The sequence below is a fragment of the Podarcis melisellensis genome (assembly GCF_964234715.1).
Source record: "Podarcis melisellensis genome assembly, chromosome: 8".
NCBI lineage: Eukaryota > Metazoa > Chordata > Lepidosauria > Squamata > Lacertidae > Podarcis > Podarcis melisellensis.
The window spans coordinates 85,556,451-85,576,223 of record NC_138540.1 but is presented as its reverse complement, the minus strand read 5'-3'; the positions used below and the strand labels follow the sequence as shown (position 1 = coordinate 85,576,223).

General features: G+C 47.6%; 1 protein-coding gene across 1 annotated transcript in view; it reads right to left on the bottom strand.

The window, feature by feature from the left end:
- Positions 1–19,773, bottom strand: part of MEIS3 (Meis homeobox 3) — a 75,474-nt gene that overhangs the window by 12,436 nt on the left and 43,265 nt on the right. The window contains 1 exon segment of the mRNA XM_081922270.1: positions 8,275–8,420. Coding sequence (XP_081778396.1) covers positions 8,275–8,420 — 146 coding nt within the window.

Below are 19,773 nucleotides of genomic sequence, written 5' to 3'. Positions count from 1 at the left end.
TCAAGCCTTCAGTGTAGTAGTAAGTACAGATGACAGGCTTTCCTATGACAGCACATAAAGAAATCGCTATCATCCTTGTTCACTCTGCACTAAGGACTGTGATCCTGCTTCCATTGCCATATAACCTTATGGGAAGCGGTTGAGACAATATAACCCAGTAGATCAGGGACAGCCGTACAGATGTTGTAGACTACAATTCCCATCATTCTTGGCGAACAGCTGTGCTGGCTGGGGCTGATGGGAGTTGTTGTGCAAAGCAGTGAAGAGGCACCAGGTTGGCAAAAGTTTCCATAACCAAGAGGTTTATTATTTTGGAAGTTCCCTGTATCCCATCACACTTCTATATGGAGAGGGGGCAGGTTTCATTATCAGTACCTGACGTCAGAATGGGGAAAGTAGGCTGAGCTCCCAATCCACGTGAACTAACCATATACCGTATTTTTTGCTCCATAAGACACACTTTTTTCCTCTTAAAAACTAAGGGGAAATGTCTGTGCGTCTTATGGAGCAAATGCGTGGTCCTTGGGGCTGGGGGGGGAACCCGGCAACCTTGCCGCTGCTCCCGGACCTGGTCTTCCCCCACCCCAGCCCCCCGGGTAAAAAGGAAGCTAAGACAGTGAGCAGGATCCATCCCGCTTCCTGTCTTGGCTTCTGCCAAAGCTGCACGCAGTCTCTCCTGGCTGGAGAGGTTGCGCACGGCTAAAAACAAAGCCAAGACAACGAGCGGGATGGATCCCACTCGCTGTCTTGGCTTCTTTGCTCTTTGGGGCTGGGGGGGGGAAGCCCCCAGCCCCCAGAACAGGTCCGGGAGCGGCGGCAGCCCCAAGAAGCTCTGGGAGAAGCGGACAGCCTGCGCACACCCTGTCCGCTGCTCTTTGGGGCTGGGGGGAATAATATTTTTCTTCTTGATTTCCCCTTCTAAAAACTAGGTGCGTCTTGTGGTCCGGTGAGTCCTATAGAGCGAAAAATAGGGTATTCTCCCATGAGTTGATGGGGCCTTTTTCAGCATTGATGGCCCCCTATCTGTGGAACTCTCTCCCTAGGGAGATTTGCATGGCCCCTACTTTGCTGGACACTGAAAACCCAACGCGGGGGAACCTATGTCCCTTCCGGTGTCATTGGACTCTAACTCCCATCAGCCCTTGCCAGCACAGCCAATGGTCATGGCTTATGGGATCGGTAGTCCAACATCCTCTTGAAAGGCTAAACCTTCCTCATCTCCCGAAAATCTTTTTTCCCCCTCCAAGCTGCTGTTCAGAACATGGCACTAACTATTGCGTTAACGGCTGCCTTTTAATGCTGTAAAGTTTAATTTATTTTTAAACTGTTCTTAGTTCTGGATTGCAGCTTTATTGATTTTGGATGATCGATGGGATGTTGTTCTGATGTCGGCCACCTTGGGAGATTTGCCCTGGGATGTGACATATAAAAATCCAGGAGAAAAGAAAAAGTCTAGAGGCTGAATGCTTAGGATGCAGCAACTCTGATGAAGTTAAGCAGAACTCAGCCTGGTTAGTGGCAGGATAGGAGACCTCTGGGAAACTCTGTGTTATGTACTGAAGTTCTCACCCTGGGCCAGCAGGGGGATACTGTAGATAGTTATGCAAATAAGGGATCAAAAGTGACGTTCAGTGATTGGATAGTTTTAGAAAGTTGTTACAGTTACGCTGTACTGGAGCTCTATATAAGCAGGCTGACTGAGCCCTTCAGTTCAGATCTGTCCTGGCCTGTGAATAAACAAGAGCTGTTTGAAGAATCGCTGTGTCGTCTGATATGTTCGCCACAACCTAACACACTGTGTATCAGAAAGACCAGCTCCTTCCCTATAGACACCCTTGGGTGTAAAGAGTCACAAGTGTCCCAGGAAAACTGGGACATCCCGTTTCCCCCCCGCGAGAGAATGGCAGACATTTTGGGCGCCATGATCTCATCAGATTTCGCACCACATTTTTCCTTGGGAGGGGGGAGATGATAGATAGATAGATGATAGATAGATAGATAGATAGATAGATAGATAGATAGATGATAGATAGATAGATAGATAGATAGATAGATAGATAGATAGATAGATAGATAGATAGATGATAGATAGATAGATAGATAGTTTATATTTTATTATGGTCGGAGACCAGCTTATAAAACGCACTTGGGGGTACCATTCCAGAAGGAAAACAAACATTTAAAACAATGTACAACAATAAATTTAAAAATTATAAATGCGATAAGCGTATAGACACTTAAACTTTAAGATAAGCTTCTGGCACCCATAAGGCTATTTCCCCGTTAACCTCACAAATTCCCCCTAACCTTTGGGTCTCATTCTTTCAATCTCTGTATGAGGGTGCTGAACCTCCATTATGGAGTTATAATATAGAACAACTGGCTAAATGGCTGCCAGTTTCAGTAACTGAAGTGAAATCATATCACGATCTCACACAGCACCCAAAAATGCACACTTTAGGCCACCGTACCCCAAAGAAACACTTTTCTTTTATTTCAGGGGGAATCGCAGCACAAAATTGTGTGAGATCACAGCGCCCAACATGGCCGCCGTTCTCTGGCACGAAAAAACAGGAAGATGGCGCCCAAGAAGATGACGCCACGGTTTTCACCTTCAAGGTGTTGGAGGGCATGTACAGATCAGCAGTTAAGAACCGGCCTGAGATCTTTTGATGAAGGGTGGTATATAAATCTAATAAATAAAAATAAAGTAAATAAAAGAACTTGGTAGGACCACCACTATCAGAAGTTCTGTGTGCGTGAGAGAGAGACAGGAGAGGGCATTCTCTTTGGCAACTCCTAGGTTGTGCACTGTTATTGTGTATTTCTCTACTCTGGGTCTTGGTGACACCGTGTGTGTGTGTGTGTATTAGGACCCATGCTATTATCTTGACTGTAAGCTGACTCAACTATTTTTAAACAGTACTTTAAACAATTGCAACCTGTTCAGGACTTTATGGTGAAGATTAGGCAAAATCATCACCATCATCCCATACCCTCCAATATTTCTCTGATGAAAATAGGGATGTCTCATTCCATAATGCTAATTTTACTATTTCTACCCCACACATCTTAATGGGTTTTCCCCAGTCACTGTGGGCAGCTTCCAACATACAGTGGTACCTCAGGTTAAGTACTTAATTCGTTCTGGAGGTCCGTTCTTAACCTGAAACTGTTCTTAACCTGAGGTACCACTTTAGCTAATGGGGCCTCCTGCTGCCGCCGCGCCGCCAGAGCCCGATTTCTGTTCTTATCCTGAAGCAAAGTTCTTAAGCTGAAGCACTATTTCTGGGATAGTGGAGTGTGTAACCTGAAGCGTATGTAACCTGAAGGATATGTAACCCGTGGTCCCAGTGTATATAAAAACAGAATAAAACGTTAAACATTTTTTAAAAAAACCTTTCCCTGTACATGACTGCCTTCAGATGGCTCGGGGGGTTGGATAACCCCACACCCTCCAACATTTTCCCAATAAAAATAGGGGCATCCTATGGAAAAGGGGGACATTCTGGGATCAAATGAGAAACCGGGACAGTCAAAGACGTCCCTGGAAAACATGGACACTTAGAGGGTCCATTGTTCATCTTTTACCTTTGGCCCCACTCTGATTTGGTCCTGGCCCTGCCCAGCCCTGGTGTGTGGCCCCCAACAGGTTAGCCATGGGGTCCTCAAGCTGAAAAAGGCTTCCTGACCCTGGTGTAGAGGTTACAGTGTTGGATTAGGAGTTCGGGGGTCAGGCTTCAAGCCCGTATTCTGTTCAGAGGGTCACCTTGGGCCAGTCACTATCTCATAGCTGAATCTACCTCACAAGATGGATGTGAGGATAAAGTTTGTGTGTGTGTGTGTGTGTGTGTGTGTGTGTGTGAACCACATATGCTTCCACTCCTTGGGGCAAGGTGAGGCTTAAAATCTAAGCAGCAAATTCAAAAACAAACTAGATAGCGCATGGTGAGGAAGACGAGGCTTCCCCCTGCCCCAATTCCAATTCATAGAATCATAGAATCATAGAGTTGGAAGAGACCCCAAGGGCCATCGAGTCCAACCCCCTGCCAAGCAGGAAACACCATCAGAGCACTCCTGACATATGGTTGTCAAGCCTCTGCTTAAAGACCTCCAAAGAAGGAGACTCCACCACACTTCTTGGCAGCAAATTCCACTGTCGAACAGCTCTTACTGTCAGGAAGGTCTTCCTAATGTTTAGGTGGAATCTTCTTTCTTGTAGTTTGGAACCATTGCTCCGTGTCCGCTTCCCTGGAGCAGCAGAAAACAACCTTTCTCCCTCCTCTATGTGACATCCTTTTATATATTTGAACATGGCTATTCGCTTCCTCCCTAGCCCACTAGAGCCAGGCTGGGCCCAGCTTAGCCGTAGCTGCTAAGCCTTGTAAACCCCCCTCCCACCTCACTCCCTGCCAATGCGTTCAGGGTAATTGGCTAGAATTGATTACCCTTCACCAGCCTCTAATAGCTTTATAGCTCCTTCAATTAGCCACTAATTGGCCAGCGCTCATTAACTCGCCTTTGTTTAACTAACCAGGGAGAGGCCCTGCCTAATTGCCTGGCAGCTTGGTGGCGAGCGAGGAGGGGAAGGGGAAGGGAGGCTGGGTGGCGGGCATGGAAAGATGCCCACTGCTAGCTAGCAAGCCGCTTGCTTGCCAGTTAAAAAGGGGCTGCAAGCAGGGAGACAGCAATTCCCCCAACTCAGCCTGCGTTGGCAGAAAATGGTGCCGTGAGCAGAAATGATCAGCGGCATGGCCTATGAAGGGACCTTGAAACATCGTCCTTTACTGAGGCCAGTTTTGGGCCAATTCTAACAACGGGTGGTCCGCATGCCTTGTTGTCGAAGAAAACTCCTGGTTCAAGCACGTTGGCGTGAGGGGTGGGTTCTCACTGCAGGGCTGTCCCCAGAATTAATAGAGCTGCCTCTGCTCTTCCATACCCTCCAACATTTCTCCGACGGAAATAGGGACATCCTAAGGAAAAAGTCCCATAGACTGCAAGAAGATCAAACCTCTCCATTCTTGGGGAAATCAGCCCTGAGTGCTCACTGGAAGGACAGATCCTGAAGCTGAGGCTCCAAGACTTTGGCCACCTCATGAGAAGAGAAGACTCCCCGGAAAAGACCCTGATGTTGGGAAAGATTGAGGGCACAAGGAGAGCGGGACGACAGAGGATGAGATGGGGGGACAGTGTTCTCGAAGCTACCAGCATGAGTTTGACCAAACTGTGGGAGGCAGTGGAAGACAGGAGTGCCTGGCGTACTCTGGTCCATGGGGTCACGAAGAGTCGGACACGACTAAACAACAGCAAATGTTTTTATATATGTTGGAAGCTGCCTAGAGTGGCTGGGGAAACCCAGTGTTGGGTAGAAATAGTAAAATTAGCATTATGGAATGAGACGTCCCTATCTTCATTGGAGAAATATAGGAGGGTATGCATCTGACTTATGCATGGTTCTTGGGATGTAGTCTACCATGCAAAGATAACAGTTGCATCCTCCGCTCTGCCCACACTTGCTTCTATCCACCACTGACCTGTGGCCTTCAGAAAGCTGCCTACAGGAAAATGCAGACCATGGGTTGGAAGAGGCCCCCCACCCCATTTGCCACAGCAACTCCACTTCTCCTGTTAAAGGAAGAGGAGGTGGGGATCTTCTGGACACAAATTTCAAACAAATTTGAAACCAGTGTCAAACTGTCATGGCCTCCAGTGGTGGTTTGACAATTGCCTTCCTACTCTACTAATATACCTGAAGGAGCATCTCCACCCCCATCGTTCTGCCCGGACACTGAAGTCCAGCTCCAAGGGCCTTTTGGTAGTTCCCTCACTGCAAGAAACAAAGCTACAGGGAACCAGGAAGAGGGCCTTCTCAGTGGTGGCACCTGCCCTGTGGGACACCCTCCCATCAGATGTCAAGGAAATAAACAAGTATCTGATTTTTAGAAGACATCTGAAGGCAGCCCTGTTTAGGGAAGTTTTTAATGTTTGATGCTTTATTGTGTTTTTAATATTCTGTTGGGAGCTGCCCAGAGTGGCTGAGGAAACCCAGCCAGATGGGTGGGGTATGTATGTATATATATATGTATAAAATAATAATAATAATAATAATAATAATAATAATAATAATAATAATAATAATAATTACTATTATTACATACCAGGCTACCCTACTTGCAAACTGCCCTGTGGAAAGCATCCTGGTGACATTGATATTGATCCTGATGATATACAATATTGTTTGTACCTTGAGCACTGAATATTTTGGTGTGTGTGCGTGTTTAAATGTAGTTGAATCTCATTTGTGTAAGCCAACTTGGAAGGGTTTGTATCCTGAGGGGCAGGATATGAATAACTGCAATAAATAAATAAATGCTCTCGTGATAAACCATTTAAAATACAAGCTCAACCCAGCTCTGGGAGGTGGGGGAGAAACAGCGAACCGCTGGGGAGACAGAGGTAGCAACAACAACCACACAGCCTCTGCTTCTCCTCCGCTCCAAAGCCTTACATTAAGATCACCTGGGTCTTTGCTGCTGCTCACTAAAAAGGCAAGGGGATCAAGTAGAGAGGGTCCTCTCTGAAGAGGGTGTTGCGAAAAATAGAAGCTTCGTGTAGGACCTTTCTGTTAAACGCTCCTTGCTTCTTCACAAAACAAGTGTCCGTGATCCCTTGAGCCAGTGGAAGGGTCTGAAACTGGCTTAATTTATGCTACAACAGCAGCAAGAATACTTATTGCAAAGTACTGGAAGACACAAGATCTACCCACCCGGGAAGAATGGCAGATGAAGGTGATGGACTACATGGAACTGGCGGAAATGACTGGCAGAAACCGAGACCAGGGAGAAGAGTTGGTGGAGGAAGATTGGAAGAAATTTAAAGACTATCTACAGAAACATTGTAAAATTAATGAATGTTAGAGGGATGTTGGAATGAAGCTATGTGGTTTTAGCAGAAATGTTATAAAGGTTTAGGAAAAAACAGACTGTTAATTGGTGAAAGGAGGGAAAGTTAAGTTATATTATATTAAGATAAATTACAGGACAAAAATGGGAAAAGATGGAAAGGATTTGCTAAAATAGCTAACCGAACTAGAATACAAAAAAGGGAGGTGTGAGGAGGTCAAGGAAACAAGCAAATGAAAGATAAGTTATGGGAAGGTTTGATGTGTTTTTTACTTGTTTCTATTTTTCTGCTTTTTTTCCTTCCTTCCTTCCTTCCTTCCTTCCTTCCTTCCTTCCTTCCTTCCTTCCTTCCTTCTTTCTTTTTTCTTATTGTGATGTGCTGTTTTGTTTTTGTTTAATATGGTGTTTTTCTTTTTTCTTTTTGTAACTTTTAAAACTTCAATAAATATTATTTTGAAGAATTTGGGAGAGGGGAAACTGTGGCCTTCCACATACTTGTTGGACTACGACTCCCATCATTTGTGACTGTTGGCCTTGCTGGCTGATGGGAGTTGGAGTCCATTTGGAGGGTCACGGGTTTCCCAGTCCTAGTTCTAGAGACAGAATACAGTGGTACCTCGGGTTAAGTATTTAATTCGTTCCGGAGGTCCGTTCTTAACCTGAAACTGTACTTAACCTGAAGCACCACTTTAGCTAATGTGGCCTTCCGCTGCCGCTACGCGATTTCTGTTCTCATCCTGAAGCAAAGTTCTTAACCCGAGGTAATATTTCTGGGTTAGCGGAGTCTGTAACCTGAAGCGTCTGTAACCTGAAGCGTCTGTAACACAGACTCTGCTAACACAGAAATTGTACTTCAGTTTAAGAACTTTGCTTCAGGATGAGAACAGAAATTGTGCTCCGGTGGCACAGCGGCAGCAGGAGGCCCCATTAGCTAAAGTGGTGCTTCAGGTTAAGAACAGTTTCAGGTTAAGAACGGACCTCCGGAACGAATTACGTACGTAACCAGAGGTACCACTGTATGCTGTTTTCGCATATCTGACCTGTTCCGAAGCTTCAGGAAGCTTCAGGAAACTCCCATCAACCCTTGTTCGAATTGTCCGGCCTCCCATTCCCAATTCTTCCCTGCGTAGCTGAGAATGGGACACAGGAACCCTTGTTTTTGAAGAGATCCTGGGTTCAAGTCCTAGCATTTCCAGGTAAAACTGGGAATTCCCCCCTTGCACAAAATGCTGGAGAGACTTGGCCAGTAGGGGCACTGCTGAGCCAAATGGATTAATGGTTTGATTCCATATAAGGCAGTTCTCTATGATCCTGGCGCCTTCCCTTCCCTTCCCTCCTACCCTTCCCCCCCCACAAAGATCCATGTTCTTACCGACAAGTGTTGGAATAGCCACGCACGCATAATGTTTGTGGCCACTTTGGGGAAGATCCCTCTTTTCTTGTTCCGTTTTTTGTCTCGGTCTAAGTCGTCGTCATCTCCCGTGCTGGGGGAGGCCACGCTGTTGTCTAGACAGTCCCCTGCAAGGAAAAAAGAAGCAGAAATGGAGAGAGAAAACCCTTTGAGAAAGATGGTCAGAGAAAGAGGCCCACAATGTTTGTACCTGGTGTGGGACTAAATCTGCTGTGGTTTGGTTAGAAAGAGGTTTTGGAGTCATACCATTTGTGGCCACTAGAGGGAGACATGGTATCAAGCGTCAAATGTTAGAGGCCCCCTAGAGGCTGCTGGTGGAATTTCACCCTTGGGAGGACTGTTGTAAACTGAAATGTGTGATGAAATCAGGGTCTTTAAGAATAGTGAGCCTCTAGATAGTTTTCCCTTCTCCCCCTACTCACTTTGACCCGCTCACGCGCATAGCTGGCTGAACATTACAGACCCAGCTGCTGCATCGCAGCTGTAAGAGCAGGAAGGACGTTATGCATATGAATTGCTTTGATGGATCCATATGGTTTAGAATATTGCTACACACAGCAACCAGACAGACACGACCGGGCATTCATGAACAGAATATAAAGGTAATATATGTCCTATATTTGTCCCTGCATCTGGCATGGAGGTTCTTTTTACATATCTTGGCATACAGTCCTTGATTTCTAAACTAGCAGCTAAAAGCAAATTGTGCTGAACTAGCCCTGTGGGGACTGAGTGTGTTATTTGGGGGCATTCATAGCCGTCGTAAATTGATCATTTATCCTGCGTGAATTTGTCTAATCCCCTTTTGAAGCTATTCACGTTGGTGGCCACCCCGGCTCTTGTGGGAGTGAGTTCCATAGTTTAACTGTGCGAAGGACTACTCTCTTTTGTTTCCTGGTTAGCAGGTGTTCCTCGGATCTGGCCACCATACATGACCGGCTAAGCCTGTTCATTAGGCAGGCATTAGCGGTCATGGTGGAGGGACACGAGTGGCGCTGTGGGTTAAACCACAGAGCCTAGGACTTGCCAATCAGAAGGTCGGCAGTTCCTGTTGCCCAGTCACTGTTCCTGCCAACCTAGCAGTTCGAAAGCACGTCAAAGTGCAAGTAGATAAATAGGTACTGCTCTGGTGGGAAGGTACACGGTGTTTCTGTGCCCTGCTCTGGTTCGCCAGAAGCGGCTTAGTCATGCTGGCCACATGACCCGGAAGCTGTACGCCGGCTCCCTCGGCCAGTAAAGCGAGATGAGCGCCGCAACCCCAGAGTCGGCCACGACTGGACCTAATGGTCAGGGGTCCCTTTACCCTTTACCTAGCAGTCATGGTAGAGAACGTGTCTTGCATGCAAAAAGTGGCTGGTTCAAGCTGTAGCCTCTCTAGATGTCAGCACTGGTCTGGTGAGCCCTCATCAGTCAGAGCAAACAGCAGCGAGTTAAGAGGGATAAAGCAGACAGACGATCCGTCAATTTAAGATGGGCTGCCTCTGTCCTTGAGGCAGAGCCAACTGTCACAGGGTGATCAGTCAGGGCCCGTAACACGTCCACTGGATCAACACAAAAGGAGAGAGAAATGGCGTACACGATCAAGGGTCTAGAAGCCTAGCCTTATGAGGAATGGTTGAAGAAGCTGAGTATGTTTAGCCTCAAAAAGAGGAGATATGATGGCCATCTTCCAATAGCTAAAGGCTATCACATGGATGTATGGAAGTGAGAGCTGGACCATGAAGAAGGCTGATCACCGAAGAATGGATGCTTTTGAATTATGGTGCTGGAGGAGACTCTTGAGAGTCCCATGGACTGCAAGAAGATCAAACCTCTCCATGCTGAAGGAAATCAGCCCTGAGTGCTCACTGGAAGGACAGATCGTGAAGCTGAGGCTCCAATACTCTGGCCACCTCTTGAGAAGAGAAGACTCCCTGGAAAAGACCCTGATGTTGGGAAAGACACAAGGAGAAGAGGACGACAGAGGACGAGATGGTGGGACAGTGTTCTCGAAGCTACCAGCATGAGTTTGACCAAACTGCGGGAGGCAGTGGAAGACAGGAGTGCCTGGCGTGCTCTGGTCCATGGGGTCACGAAGAGTCAGACACGACTAAACAACTAAACAACAACAAATCACATGGAAGATTCCAACTAAACACCAGGAAGTACTTTCTGACAGTAGGAGCTCTTGGACAGTGGGACGGACTCTCTTGGCAGGCTGTGGACCCTTCTTCGTTGGAGGTTTTTAAGCAGAGGTTGGATGGCCATCTGTCATGGATGCTTCAACTGAGATTCCTGCATTGCCGGGGGGTGGACTAGATGACCCTCGGGGTCCCTTCCAACTTTACAATTCTATACTTGGCCACAGACATCTCCTCTGCTTGGAAGTAGACAAGACAGGGAAGGGAACCTAAGGCTCTTCCTGACATGGTTGGACTCCCAACCACTCTAGCCAGCATGGCTAGTGGTTAGCGATACTGGGAACCTGTGGTCCAGCAATACCTGGGAGGCCAAATGTTAGCCATCACATTCCACAGGGAGACACCAGGTGCTCAGATGATGACCCACTCCAGGTATCCGATAATTACCGTATTTTTCGCTCTATAAGACGCACCAGACCATAAGACACACATAGTTTTTGGAGGAGGAAAACAAGAAAAAAATATTCTGAATCTCAGAAGCCAAAACAAGAGGGATCACTGCGCAGCGAAAGCAGCAATCCCTCTTGCTGTTCTGGCTTCTGGTATAGCTGCGCAGCCTGCATTCGCTCCAAAAGACACATACACATTTCCCCTTACTTTTTAGGAGGGAAAAAGTGAGTCTTATAGAGCAAAAAATACGGTAAACAGCCTCAGAGGTGGTAAAGGGACACGGGTGGCACTGTGGGTTAAACCACAGAGCCTAGGGCTTGCCGATCAGAAGGTCAGTGGTTCGAATCCCCATGACAGGGTAAGCTCCATTGCTCGGTCCCTGCTCCTGCCAACCTAGCAGTTCGAAAGCACATCAAAGTGCAAGTAGATAAATAGGTACCACTCCAGCAGGAAGGTAAACGGTGTTTCCGTGCACTGCTCTGGTTCGCCAGAAGCGGCTTAGTCATGCTGGCCACATGACCCGGAAGCTGTACGCCGGCTCCCTCGGCCAATAGAGCGAGATGAGCGCCACAAGCCCAGAGTCGTCCGCGACTGGACCTAATGGTCAGGGGTCGCTTTACCTTTACAGAGGTGGTGAACCTGTGGCACTTTGCAGATGCTGTTGTATCTCTCATCACCCCTGACCATTAGCCATGCTGGCTGGTGCCACTGGGAGATGGAGTCCAGCAACGCCACTCTTTCGGTGCTGGGATGGGACATTCGAGGTGGTTGGATTCCCCACCCCTGATTGTTTTGTTTTATTCTATTCTATACTTTTTATGCTGTAACCCTGCTCTGGGATTTATCTTAGTGGAAAGAAAATTATGATGAATCGCCCTAAATCAACAGCAAACATCTTGGGGGAGGTACCTTTAAAGGGGCCGGGTGTGTGTGTGCGTTGTGTATTCCTTTCTTATAAACTGTGTGTATTTCTCTGTACATCTGTTTGTTTGATTAATTCATAGAATTCATATCCCGTTTGACTGAAAAGCCCCAAAACTCTCAAAGCAGTTTAAAAGAAGAATTAATCAATGAAATTATCAATAAAAAAACCAACATTTTAAAGCCTTTAAACAACAACAACAAGAAGCTAAAAACCAGATGAAAACACATGCCAATGTCCTACATATTTGCTTTAGAATGTATGCTGTAATGTATGTTATAACTTATGTTTATGTTTTTAAATAGGCTTGGAGACCTTTCTGTATAACATATACAGTAATAGCTCAGGTTAAGAACTTAATTCGTTCTGGAGGTCCGTTCTTAACCTGAAACTGTTCTTAACTTAAGGTACCATTTTAGCTAATGGGGCCTCCCACTGCCACCACACAATTTCTGTTCTCAGCCTGAAGCAAAGTTCTTAACCCGAGGTACTATTTCTGGGTTAGCGGAGTCTGTAACCTGAAGCGTCTGTAACCCAAGGTACCACTGTACAGTCATACCTCATGTTATGTTTGCTTCACGTTACGTTCTTTCAGGATACGTCCCGCAGGGACTTGGAAGTACCAGAAAGGGTTACTTCCGGATTTCGCCACTTGCGCATGAGCAGACGCGCAAAATGACATCATGCACATGCGCGGAAGCGACAAATCGCAACCCACGCATGCGCAGACGCACCTTTGTGGGTTGTGCTCTTTTCTTGTTGTGAACAGGCCTCGGGAACGGATCCCGTTCGCAACCAGAGGTACCACTGTAACAAGTTTTAATATCATAGAATCATAGAGTTGGAAGAGACCACAAGGGCCATCGAGTCCAACCCCCTGCCAAGCAGGAAACCCCATCAGAGCACTCCTGACATATGGTTGTCAAGCCTCTGCTTAAAGACCTCCAAAGAAGGAGACTTCACCCCACTCCTTGGCAGCAAATTCCACTGTCAAACAGCTCTTACTGTCAGGAAGTTCTTCCTAATGTTTAGGTGGAATCTTCTTTCTTGTAGTTTGGATCCATTGCTCTGTGTCCGCTTCTCTGGAGCAGCAGAAAACAACCTTTCTCCCTCCTCTATGTGACATCCTTTTATATATTTGAACATGGCTATCATATCACCCCTTAACCTCCTCTTCTCCAGGCTAAACATGCCCAGCTCCCTTAGCCGTTCCTCATAAGGCATCGTTTCCAGGCCTTTGACCATTCTGGTTGCCCTCCTCTGGACACGTTCCAGTTTGTCAGTGTCCTTCTTGAACTGTGGTGCCCAGAACTGGACACAGTACTGTCCAGTCCTGAGGAGGCAGAGGACTTGGAAGTCCCACCCATTTTAAATCTCACCTCACTGAGTGGGCTTAGGCAAGGCACTCTCAGTCTCTCTCTCTCTCAGGGATGGCGGATTACTAAGGAAGAACATGCTGTGCTGCATTTATTTGAAATATGTCCCATAATTCAGGGGCAGACTTTTGGCTCTGAAATTTCAGTGGCGCTAAAATTCGGTGCCCCCTGCCTCTCGCGCTCCGTTCTACGGTATTGTTTTGGCGCTCCCTGCAAGGCGGTACCCGGTCACACTTCCCTAAAACCACCTCTGCATAACCATGAATGGTTCTGAAGATGAGGCAGTATGGTTCAGTGGTTGGAGTGTTGGTTTAGGACCAGGAAGAACCAGGCAGAAGGCCCTGCTCAGCCCTGATGCTCACTGAGTGACCGTAGGCTAGTGGTTCTCAAAGAGTGCGCTGCGCTGCACTGGTGTGGCAGGAGAGGAGAGCAAGTGTGGCAGGAAGGTTCAAGGATCATCGAAGAAACACTTAAACATTTCAGTGTAGTATAGAGGGGGGAAATTAATTGCAGAATATGGATAGATGTGCTTTCCAAATGAGATCAAGAGCATCAAGGACAATCTTAGCTGCAAAGTCACAACCTTGGAGAAACGCTGGAGAAAACTCACTTATAAATTATATTTTGGCAATGATTTGTGTTATTATGTAGCTGCGTTTATACTTTTTGGGTGCCCCGTGATCATATTATAAAGCAGTTGTGTTCTATGTTATAAATCAAGCACGACTAGGAGCGGCTCCCTTTCGTTTTCCAATGTATTTCTCATCAATAAGAAATTCTGTGTGGGGCGAGCCTTCCTTCTTCTTCTGAAAACAGGGCCAAGATAAAGAAGTTTGAGAAGCCACTGCCTTAGGCCCATTAGTCACGTTCTCAGCCTAGCCTACCTTACAGGGTTGTTGTCGTCGGGATTTTTAAAAAAGGAAGGACAACACCTCGAGCTCTTGGGGGCGGAAGGTGAGATTTAAAAGCTAATAAAATCAGGTTTCTTATCCCACACAGAAGCAGAATTTACAAGGAAAAACCCCATTGACTTCTTCCCGTTTTGAGTCAACCTCCTTTCCTAGCGGGGCTCTCAGAAAATTGAAGACAGAACTTCCTTCCTCCTGTCAATGCCTAAGAAAAGGAGAGGGGGGCCTACAGTGTGGAACCCTCTGCTATCACACGCTCCCCGCCTCCCTTTACACACAAGCCTCGCCTAACAAACATAAAATCCCGTCTCTTTCCCCCCTACACCCGCCCAATCCTAGCCCAATGGAACAGCTGTCATGCTTTTATATCCTCCGGCTAAAAGGCAGCTTAAAAGCCCTGCCTGGAGGGGGACGTAAATTATGCATCAGAGAAAGCGCTGCTGTCGGGGGCTTCCAGCAGACATCACCCGTGTCCCCACTTGATCACCGGCCCCACCCTGCTTTCCTCCCCTCTCCCGCTCTCCCCCCCCCAAAAAAATGCAAAAGTAAAATCCATTGCCCTCTGTTTCCAGAACTCTGCTTGAGGAGGGGTGCGCAAGGACAATTCTTTGCAAAAACTGCAGCAGCTCTTTGCAAAAGAACAAAACCAGAAGGGCGAGGGGCAGATGCAGTCGGGATTTCCAGGCAAGCCCCAAAGCCAAAATTCCAAAATAAAAAGGCTGCAGCAACGTCACTGCAGTGAGATGTGCACAACGGCAGCAGAGCCTCACCAAAAGAAATCTGGGCAAAGTGAGCACTGTCACCATTTTATTTTTTATATTATTATTTTTTGCAGATCACAGGATTCGGGACTTTGATACGGTCAGGCAGTACCCTTCTACACCTTTCTTGTCTGCTAACCACATTATAGGTGGGTTTATGGTTTATGATTAGACTAGGGAGAGCACGGGTTGGGGAAACAGTGTGCTTCAAGGAGGCTCTCACTTCTGTATTCTGCCACAGAACAGACAGTGCACATTCTTCCTAAATGAAGAAACACAATATCTGAACCTAGAAAAAAAACAAGCTTTTGTATTCCGGGTGCTTATTTGATTAATTGTCTGTCTTTTATCTAATTAAGTTGAAATAAATGTGCACATTACCAAAAATAGATCCCATTTTGAAATGATTTGCAATTTAATAAACGAAAGCTGCTGCTCCTTGTTTCAGGATAGAGAAGGCTTTGATTTTTCTACTTTCCCATTCCCCGTTGTTGGTCACATACGGGAACTAGTCTCAAAACATAAACAAGCCGGTGTCTTAACGTCCTAACCCAGAATTAAAATGCGCCTTTGACTCTTTTGCTTAGCCAGCACTAATCAAATTACAAAAAGATTTTGTTGACTAACCTATTAGTGAAAGGTTGCAGTCCTGCAGTATTCCCCCATTTCACAGATAGGGAAAACTGAGGCTTAGAAATGGCAGCTTTTCAGTGGAACTAGATGTGGAAAAAGGTAGGACTTTAGCCCAGGCCTTCCCAGATCTTCCAGTTTCCTTATCCAAAGTACCGGTACCTTTAGCACCGCAGGGGCACAGATCCCAGCCTAACCTAGTTGTGTAAATACATTGCTATAATTATTATTTATGATAGGATAAAGGAGCCTGATCTCAGAGGAAAATCCCTCTAATTTCTCCCATGGAATCCAGAGGAACACACCTCTGAGTTGCAAAATGGTTCCTAAATTTAGGTAAAGGTAAAGGGACCCCTGACCATTAGGTCCAGTCGTGACCGACTCTGGGGTTGTGGTGCTCATCTCGCTTTATTGGCCGAGGGAGCCGGCGTACAGCTTCCGGGTCATGTGGCCAGCAGGACTAAGCCGCTTCTGGCGAACCAGAGCAGCGCACGGAAACGCCATTTACCTTCCCGCCAGAGTGGTACCTATTTATCTACTTGCACTTTGACGTGCTTTTGAACTGCTAGGTTGGCAGGAGCAGGGACCGAGCAACGGGAGCTCACCCCGTCGCGGGGATTCGAACCGCCGACCCTCTGATCGGCAAGCCCTAGGCTCTGTGGTTTAACCCACAGCGCCACCAGCGTCCCTTTCCTAAATTTACCAAGCCCTTTATTCAGTACTCAGTAGCACAGTGTGCTTCAAATGTGCTTTAGAGGTGTACACAGTAAAGAGTTGGGTTAATGCACAGGAAGTTTTAAGTGCTAAGTGCCCTGAGAGAGAGGCAGAGAAGCAAAGCTCAACTAGGGTGAGAGACTAGGATAGGGAAGGAAAGCCCTCAGGTGAGAGATGGGAGACTCTGTTGTTTTCTATAGGTAGCCAGGATCAAAAGCTACCTTTGACAGAAGATTCTGCATCTGGGGGCTGTCTTTGTAGTTTAGATACTCTGCTGCTGATTTTCTCTTCTATTTATGCTGTTGCTTTTATGAGAATTTGCGTTTCATTGTGCATTCCTTGGGATGCAGGTGGCGCTGTGGGTTAAACCACAGAGCCTAGGGCTTGCCGATCAGAAGGCTGGCGGTTCGAATCCCTACGACGGGGTGAGCTCCCGTTGCTCGGTCCCTGCTCCTGCCAACCTAGCAGTTCGAAAGCACGTCAAAGTGCAAGTAGATAAATAGGTACCACTCCGGCGGGAAGGTAAACGGCATTTCCATGCGCTGCTCTGGTTCGCCAGTCGCGGCCTAGTCATGCTGGCCACATGACCCGGAAGTTGTATGCCGGCTCCCTCGGCCAGTAAAGTGAGACGAACGCTGCAACCCCAGAGTCGTCTGTGACTGGACCTAATGGTCAGCGGTCCCTTTACCTTTTTATGCATTCCTTAAAATAATTGCATTTGTATAATTATTTTGAGTTGGATGTTACATAGATGTTATGTTGTGAAATGGGTCTTGCATGCTGCAGTTTTCTGGCGGAAGGTGGCATATTATTATTATTATTATTATTATTATTATTATTATTATTATTAAACCCATTGCTACTTAAGCAGGGGCTGGTGTGTGTTTGTGGCTTTTGTTGCATGCATCTGTCCCCCTGCAACGTCCCATGCGCAGCCAGGGAAGCCAATTGAACCAGAGAAGGAATGGAATGTCGGGCAAAAATGTCGGCTGATCAAGTCGCTGGTGGGCAGCAAGAAACACCCCCCTCCCCCCAGCATTTCGCTTTGCAAAAAGCAAGCTGCCCCTCCCCTTCCCATTTAGGCGCCGACCCCTTGACCCTTGGAACGTCACCATTCAGCTTGGAATGAGAAGAGAGGACACACACACACACACGGGGCCGGCTATTTTCTGGTCCTGCCATGAGTAACCAGGCCTGTCTCTAGAGGCCTGCAGACAAGTTTATGGATGTCCGGTCGGACAAAGAGAATACGGGGCTGTCTCCAAACAAGCCGTGCTCAAAGTAGACCCATTGCAATGAATGGCCCAAGCTCAGACTTGTTCATTTCAGTGGGTCTGCTCTGGGCAGGACTAGCACTAACGCTTAGTGGTTAGAAGAGCAGGGTGGTGAACCGAGTCAAAAAAGGGGGTGGGTTTCAGCTGGTGATGGTCTCAATGGGTGGTGCCTTCAAAGTTAGTCTAGGCCAGGGGTCTGCAACCTTTAAGACAAAAAGAGCCACTTGGACCCGTTTCCGAAGGAAAAAAAAACGGGAGCCGCAAAACTCGTCATTATAAAAATAACTTTTTGTCACTTTTTTATTATTTCTTTGTTTGACCCCTCAGAAATACTCCTCCTCATAGAAATAAACCTTAAATTAACAAGTTACCTTTTTTTGTGTGTGTGTTCTTCACTCCCCTTCAAAACAGTGACCAGCGTACATGCCCCCTTTCAATGCAGTGACCAGTGTACATGCCCCTTACAATGTAGCGGGCGGGCGGGCGGGAAGGTGACGCCAGGACGGTGCGTGACTAACGCACGCACCCCCCCATGCGACGTCACAGCCAGTACAGCGCCCGCCACAGTGGGGAGTGTCGGGGCGCACAATGCGCCTCCTCCCCTCGCTAGTATCCGCCCCGGAGCCGCGGCAAAGGTGTAAAAGAGCCACATGCGGCTCCGGAGCCGTGGGTTGCAGACCCCTGGTCTAGGCTAACCCCCACTCACACTGTGGAACTCCCTGCCAATTGATCTCAAGCAGGAACCTTCGCCGAAACCTTCCTAGCACCTGCTGAAAACATTTTTTCTTTTGGCAAGCCTATCTAGGTACGATGAATGCGGATGGGTGTTTTAATCTGGGTTTTAAAAATTAAAAATTAAATGGTTGTTTTGAACTTTTCCTGCCTGGAAGAACTGACGTTGCCGGCTTGTACCACGGAAGGAGAGAGGTTGGGTAGAGCAGGGGTGAGCAAACCCTTTTCAGCAGGGGGCCGGTCCACTGTCGCTCAGACCTTGTGGAGGGCCGGACTATATTTTTTTGGGGGGGGGGGATGAACGAATTCCTATGCCCCACAAATAACCCAGAGATGCATTTGAAATTAAAGCACACATTCTACTCATGTAAAAACACGCCGATTCCTGGACTGTCCGTAGGTCGGATTGAGAAGGTGATTGGGCCACATCCGGCCCCCGGGCCTTAGTTTGCCTACCCATGGGGTAGAGCTTAATTCACTATTTGCTCCCAAGCTCTCCAAGCAGTCAAAGAAGCCAAGCTCTCTAGGCCAGAAGCATCTCAAAAACTGGTCCAGCCAATTTCACCACTCCTTGCTGATTTGCAAGGGATTAGCAACTGGGCGCGGGTGGCGCTGTGGGTAAAAGCCTCAGCGCCTAGGGCTTGCCGATCGAAAGGTTGGCGGTTTGAATCCCCGCGGCGGGGTGCGCTCCCGTTGCTCGGTCCCAGCGCCTGCCAACCTAACAGTTCGAAAGCACGTCAAAGTGCAAGTAGATAAATAGGTACCGCTTTATAGCGGGAAGGTAAACGGCGTTTCCGTTCGCTGCTCTGGTGCTGGCTCGCCAGAGCAGCGATGTCACGCTGGCCACGTGACCCGGAAGTGTCTCCGGACAGCGCTGGCCCCCGGCCTATAGAGTGAGATGGGCACACAACCCCAGAGTCTGGCAAGACTGGCCCGTATGGGCAGGGGTACCTTTACCTTTACCTTTTAGCAACTGGGCTGATGACTAACTTTCCTGAAGGGCACTGTGTGAAAGGGAATGAGGGGGTAGTGGACAGAAATGTTAACTCTTTGTCCCTTAAAAGCCCTGCATGCCAGGACTCCTAACACTCCTCTTTTAACAGCAGGCAAGGACCAGGATGGAGGCAGTGTCCATTCTGCCCGGACACTGAGGTCCAGCGCCGAGGGCCTTATGGCGGTTCCCTCGCTGCGAGAAGCCAAGTTACAGGGAACCAGGCAGAGGGCCTTCTCGGTGGTGGCACCCGCCCTGTGGAAAACCCACCCACCAGGTGTCAAAGAGATAAATAGCTACCTGACATTTAGAAGACATCTGAAGGCAGCCCTGTTTAGGGAAGCTTTTCATGTTTAATAGGTTATTGTATTTTAGTGTTTTGTTGGAAGCCGCCCAGAGTGGCTGGGGAAACCCGGCCAGATGGGCAAGGTATAAATAAATTATTATTGTTGTTATTGTTATTAGACAGGCCATTTTGTGGGGAGGGGGCCGGGAAGTCAGCAGGCTAAACCTTCCTCCTTCCCCTAGGAGGCCTCGCTCACCCCATCGCCTCTAAAACCTGGCTGCCGTTTCTCGATTTTC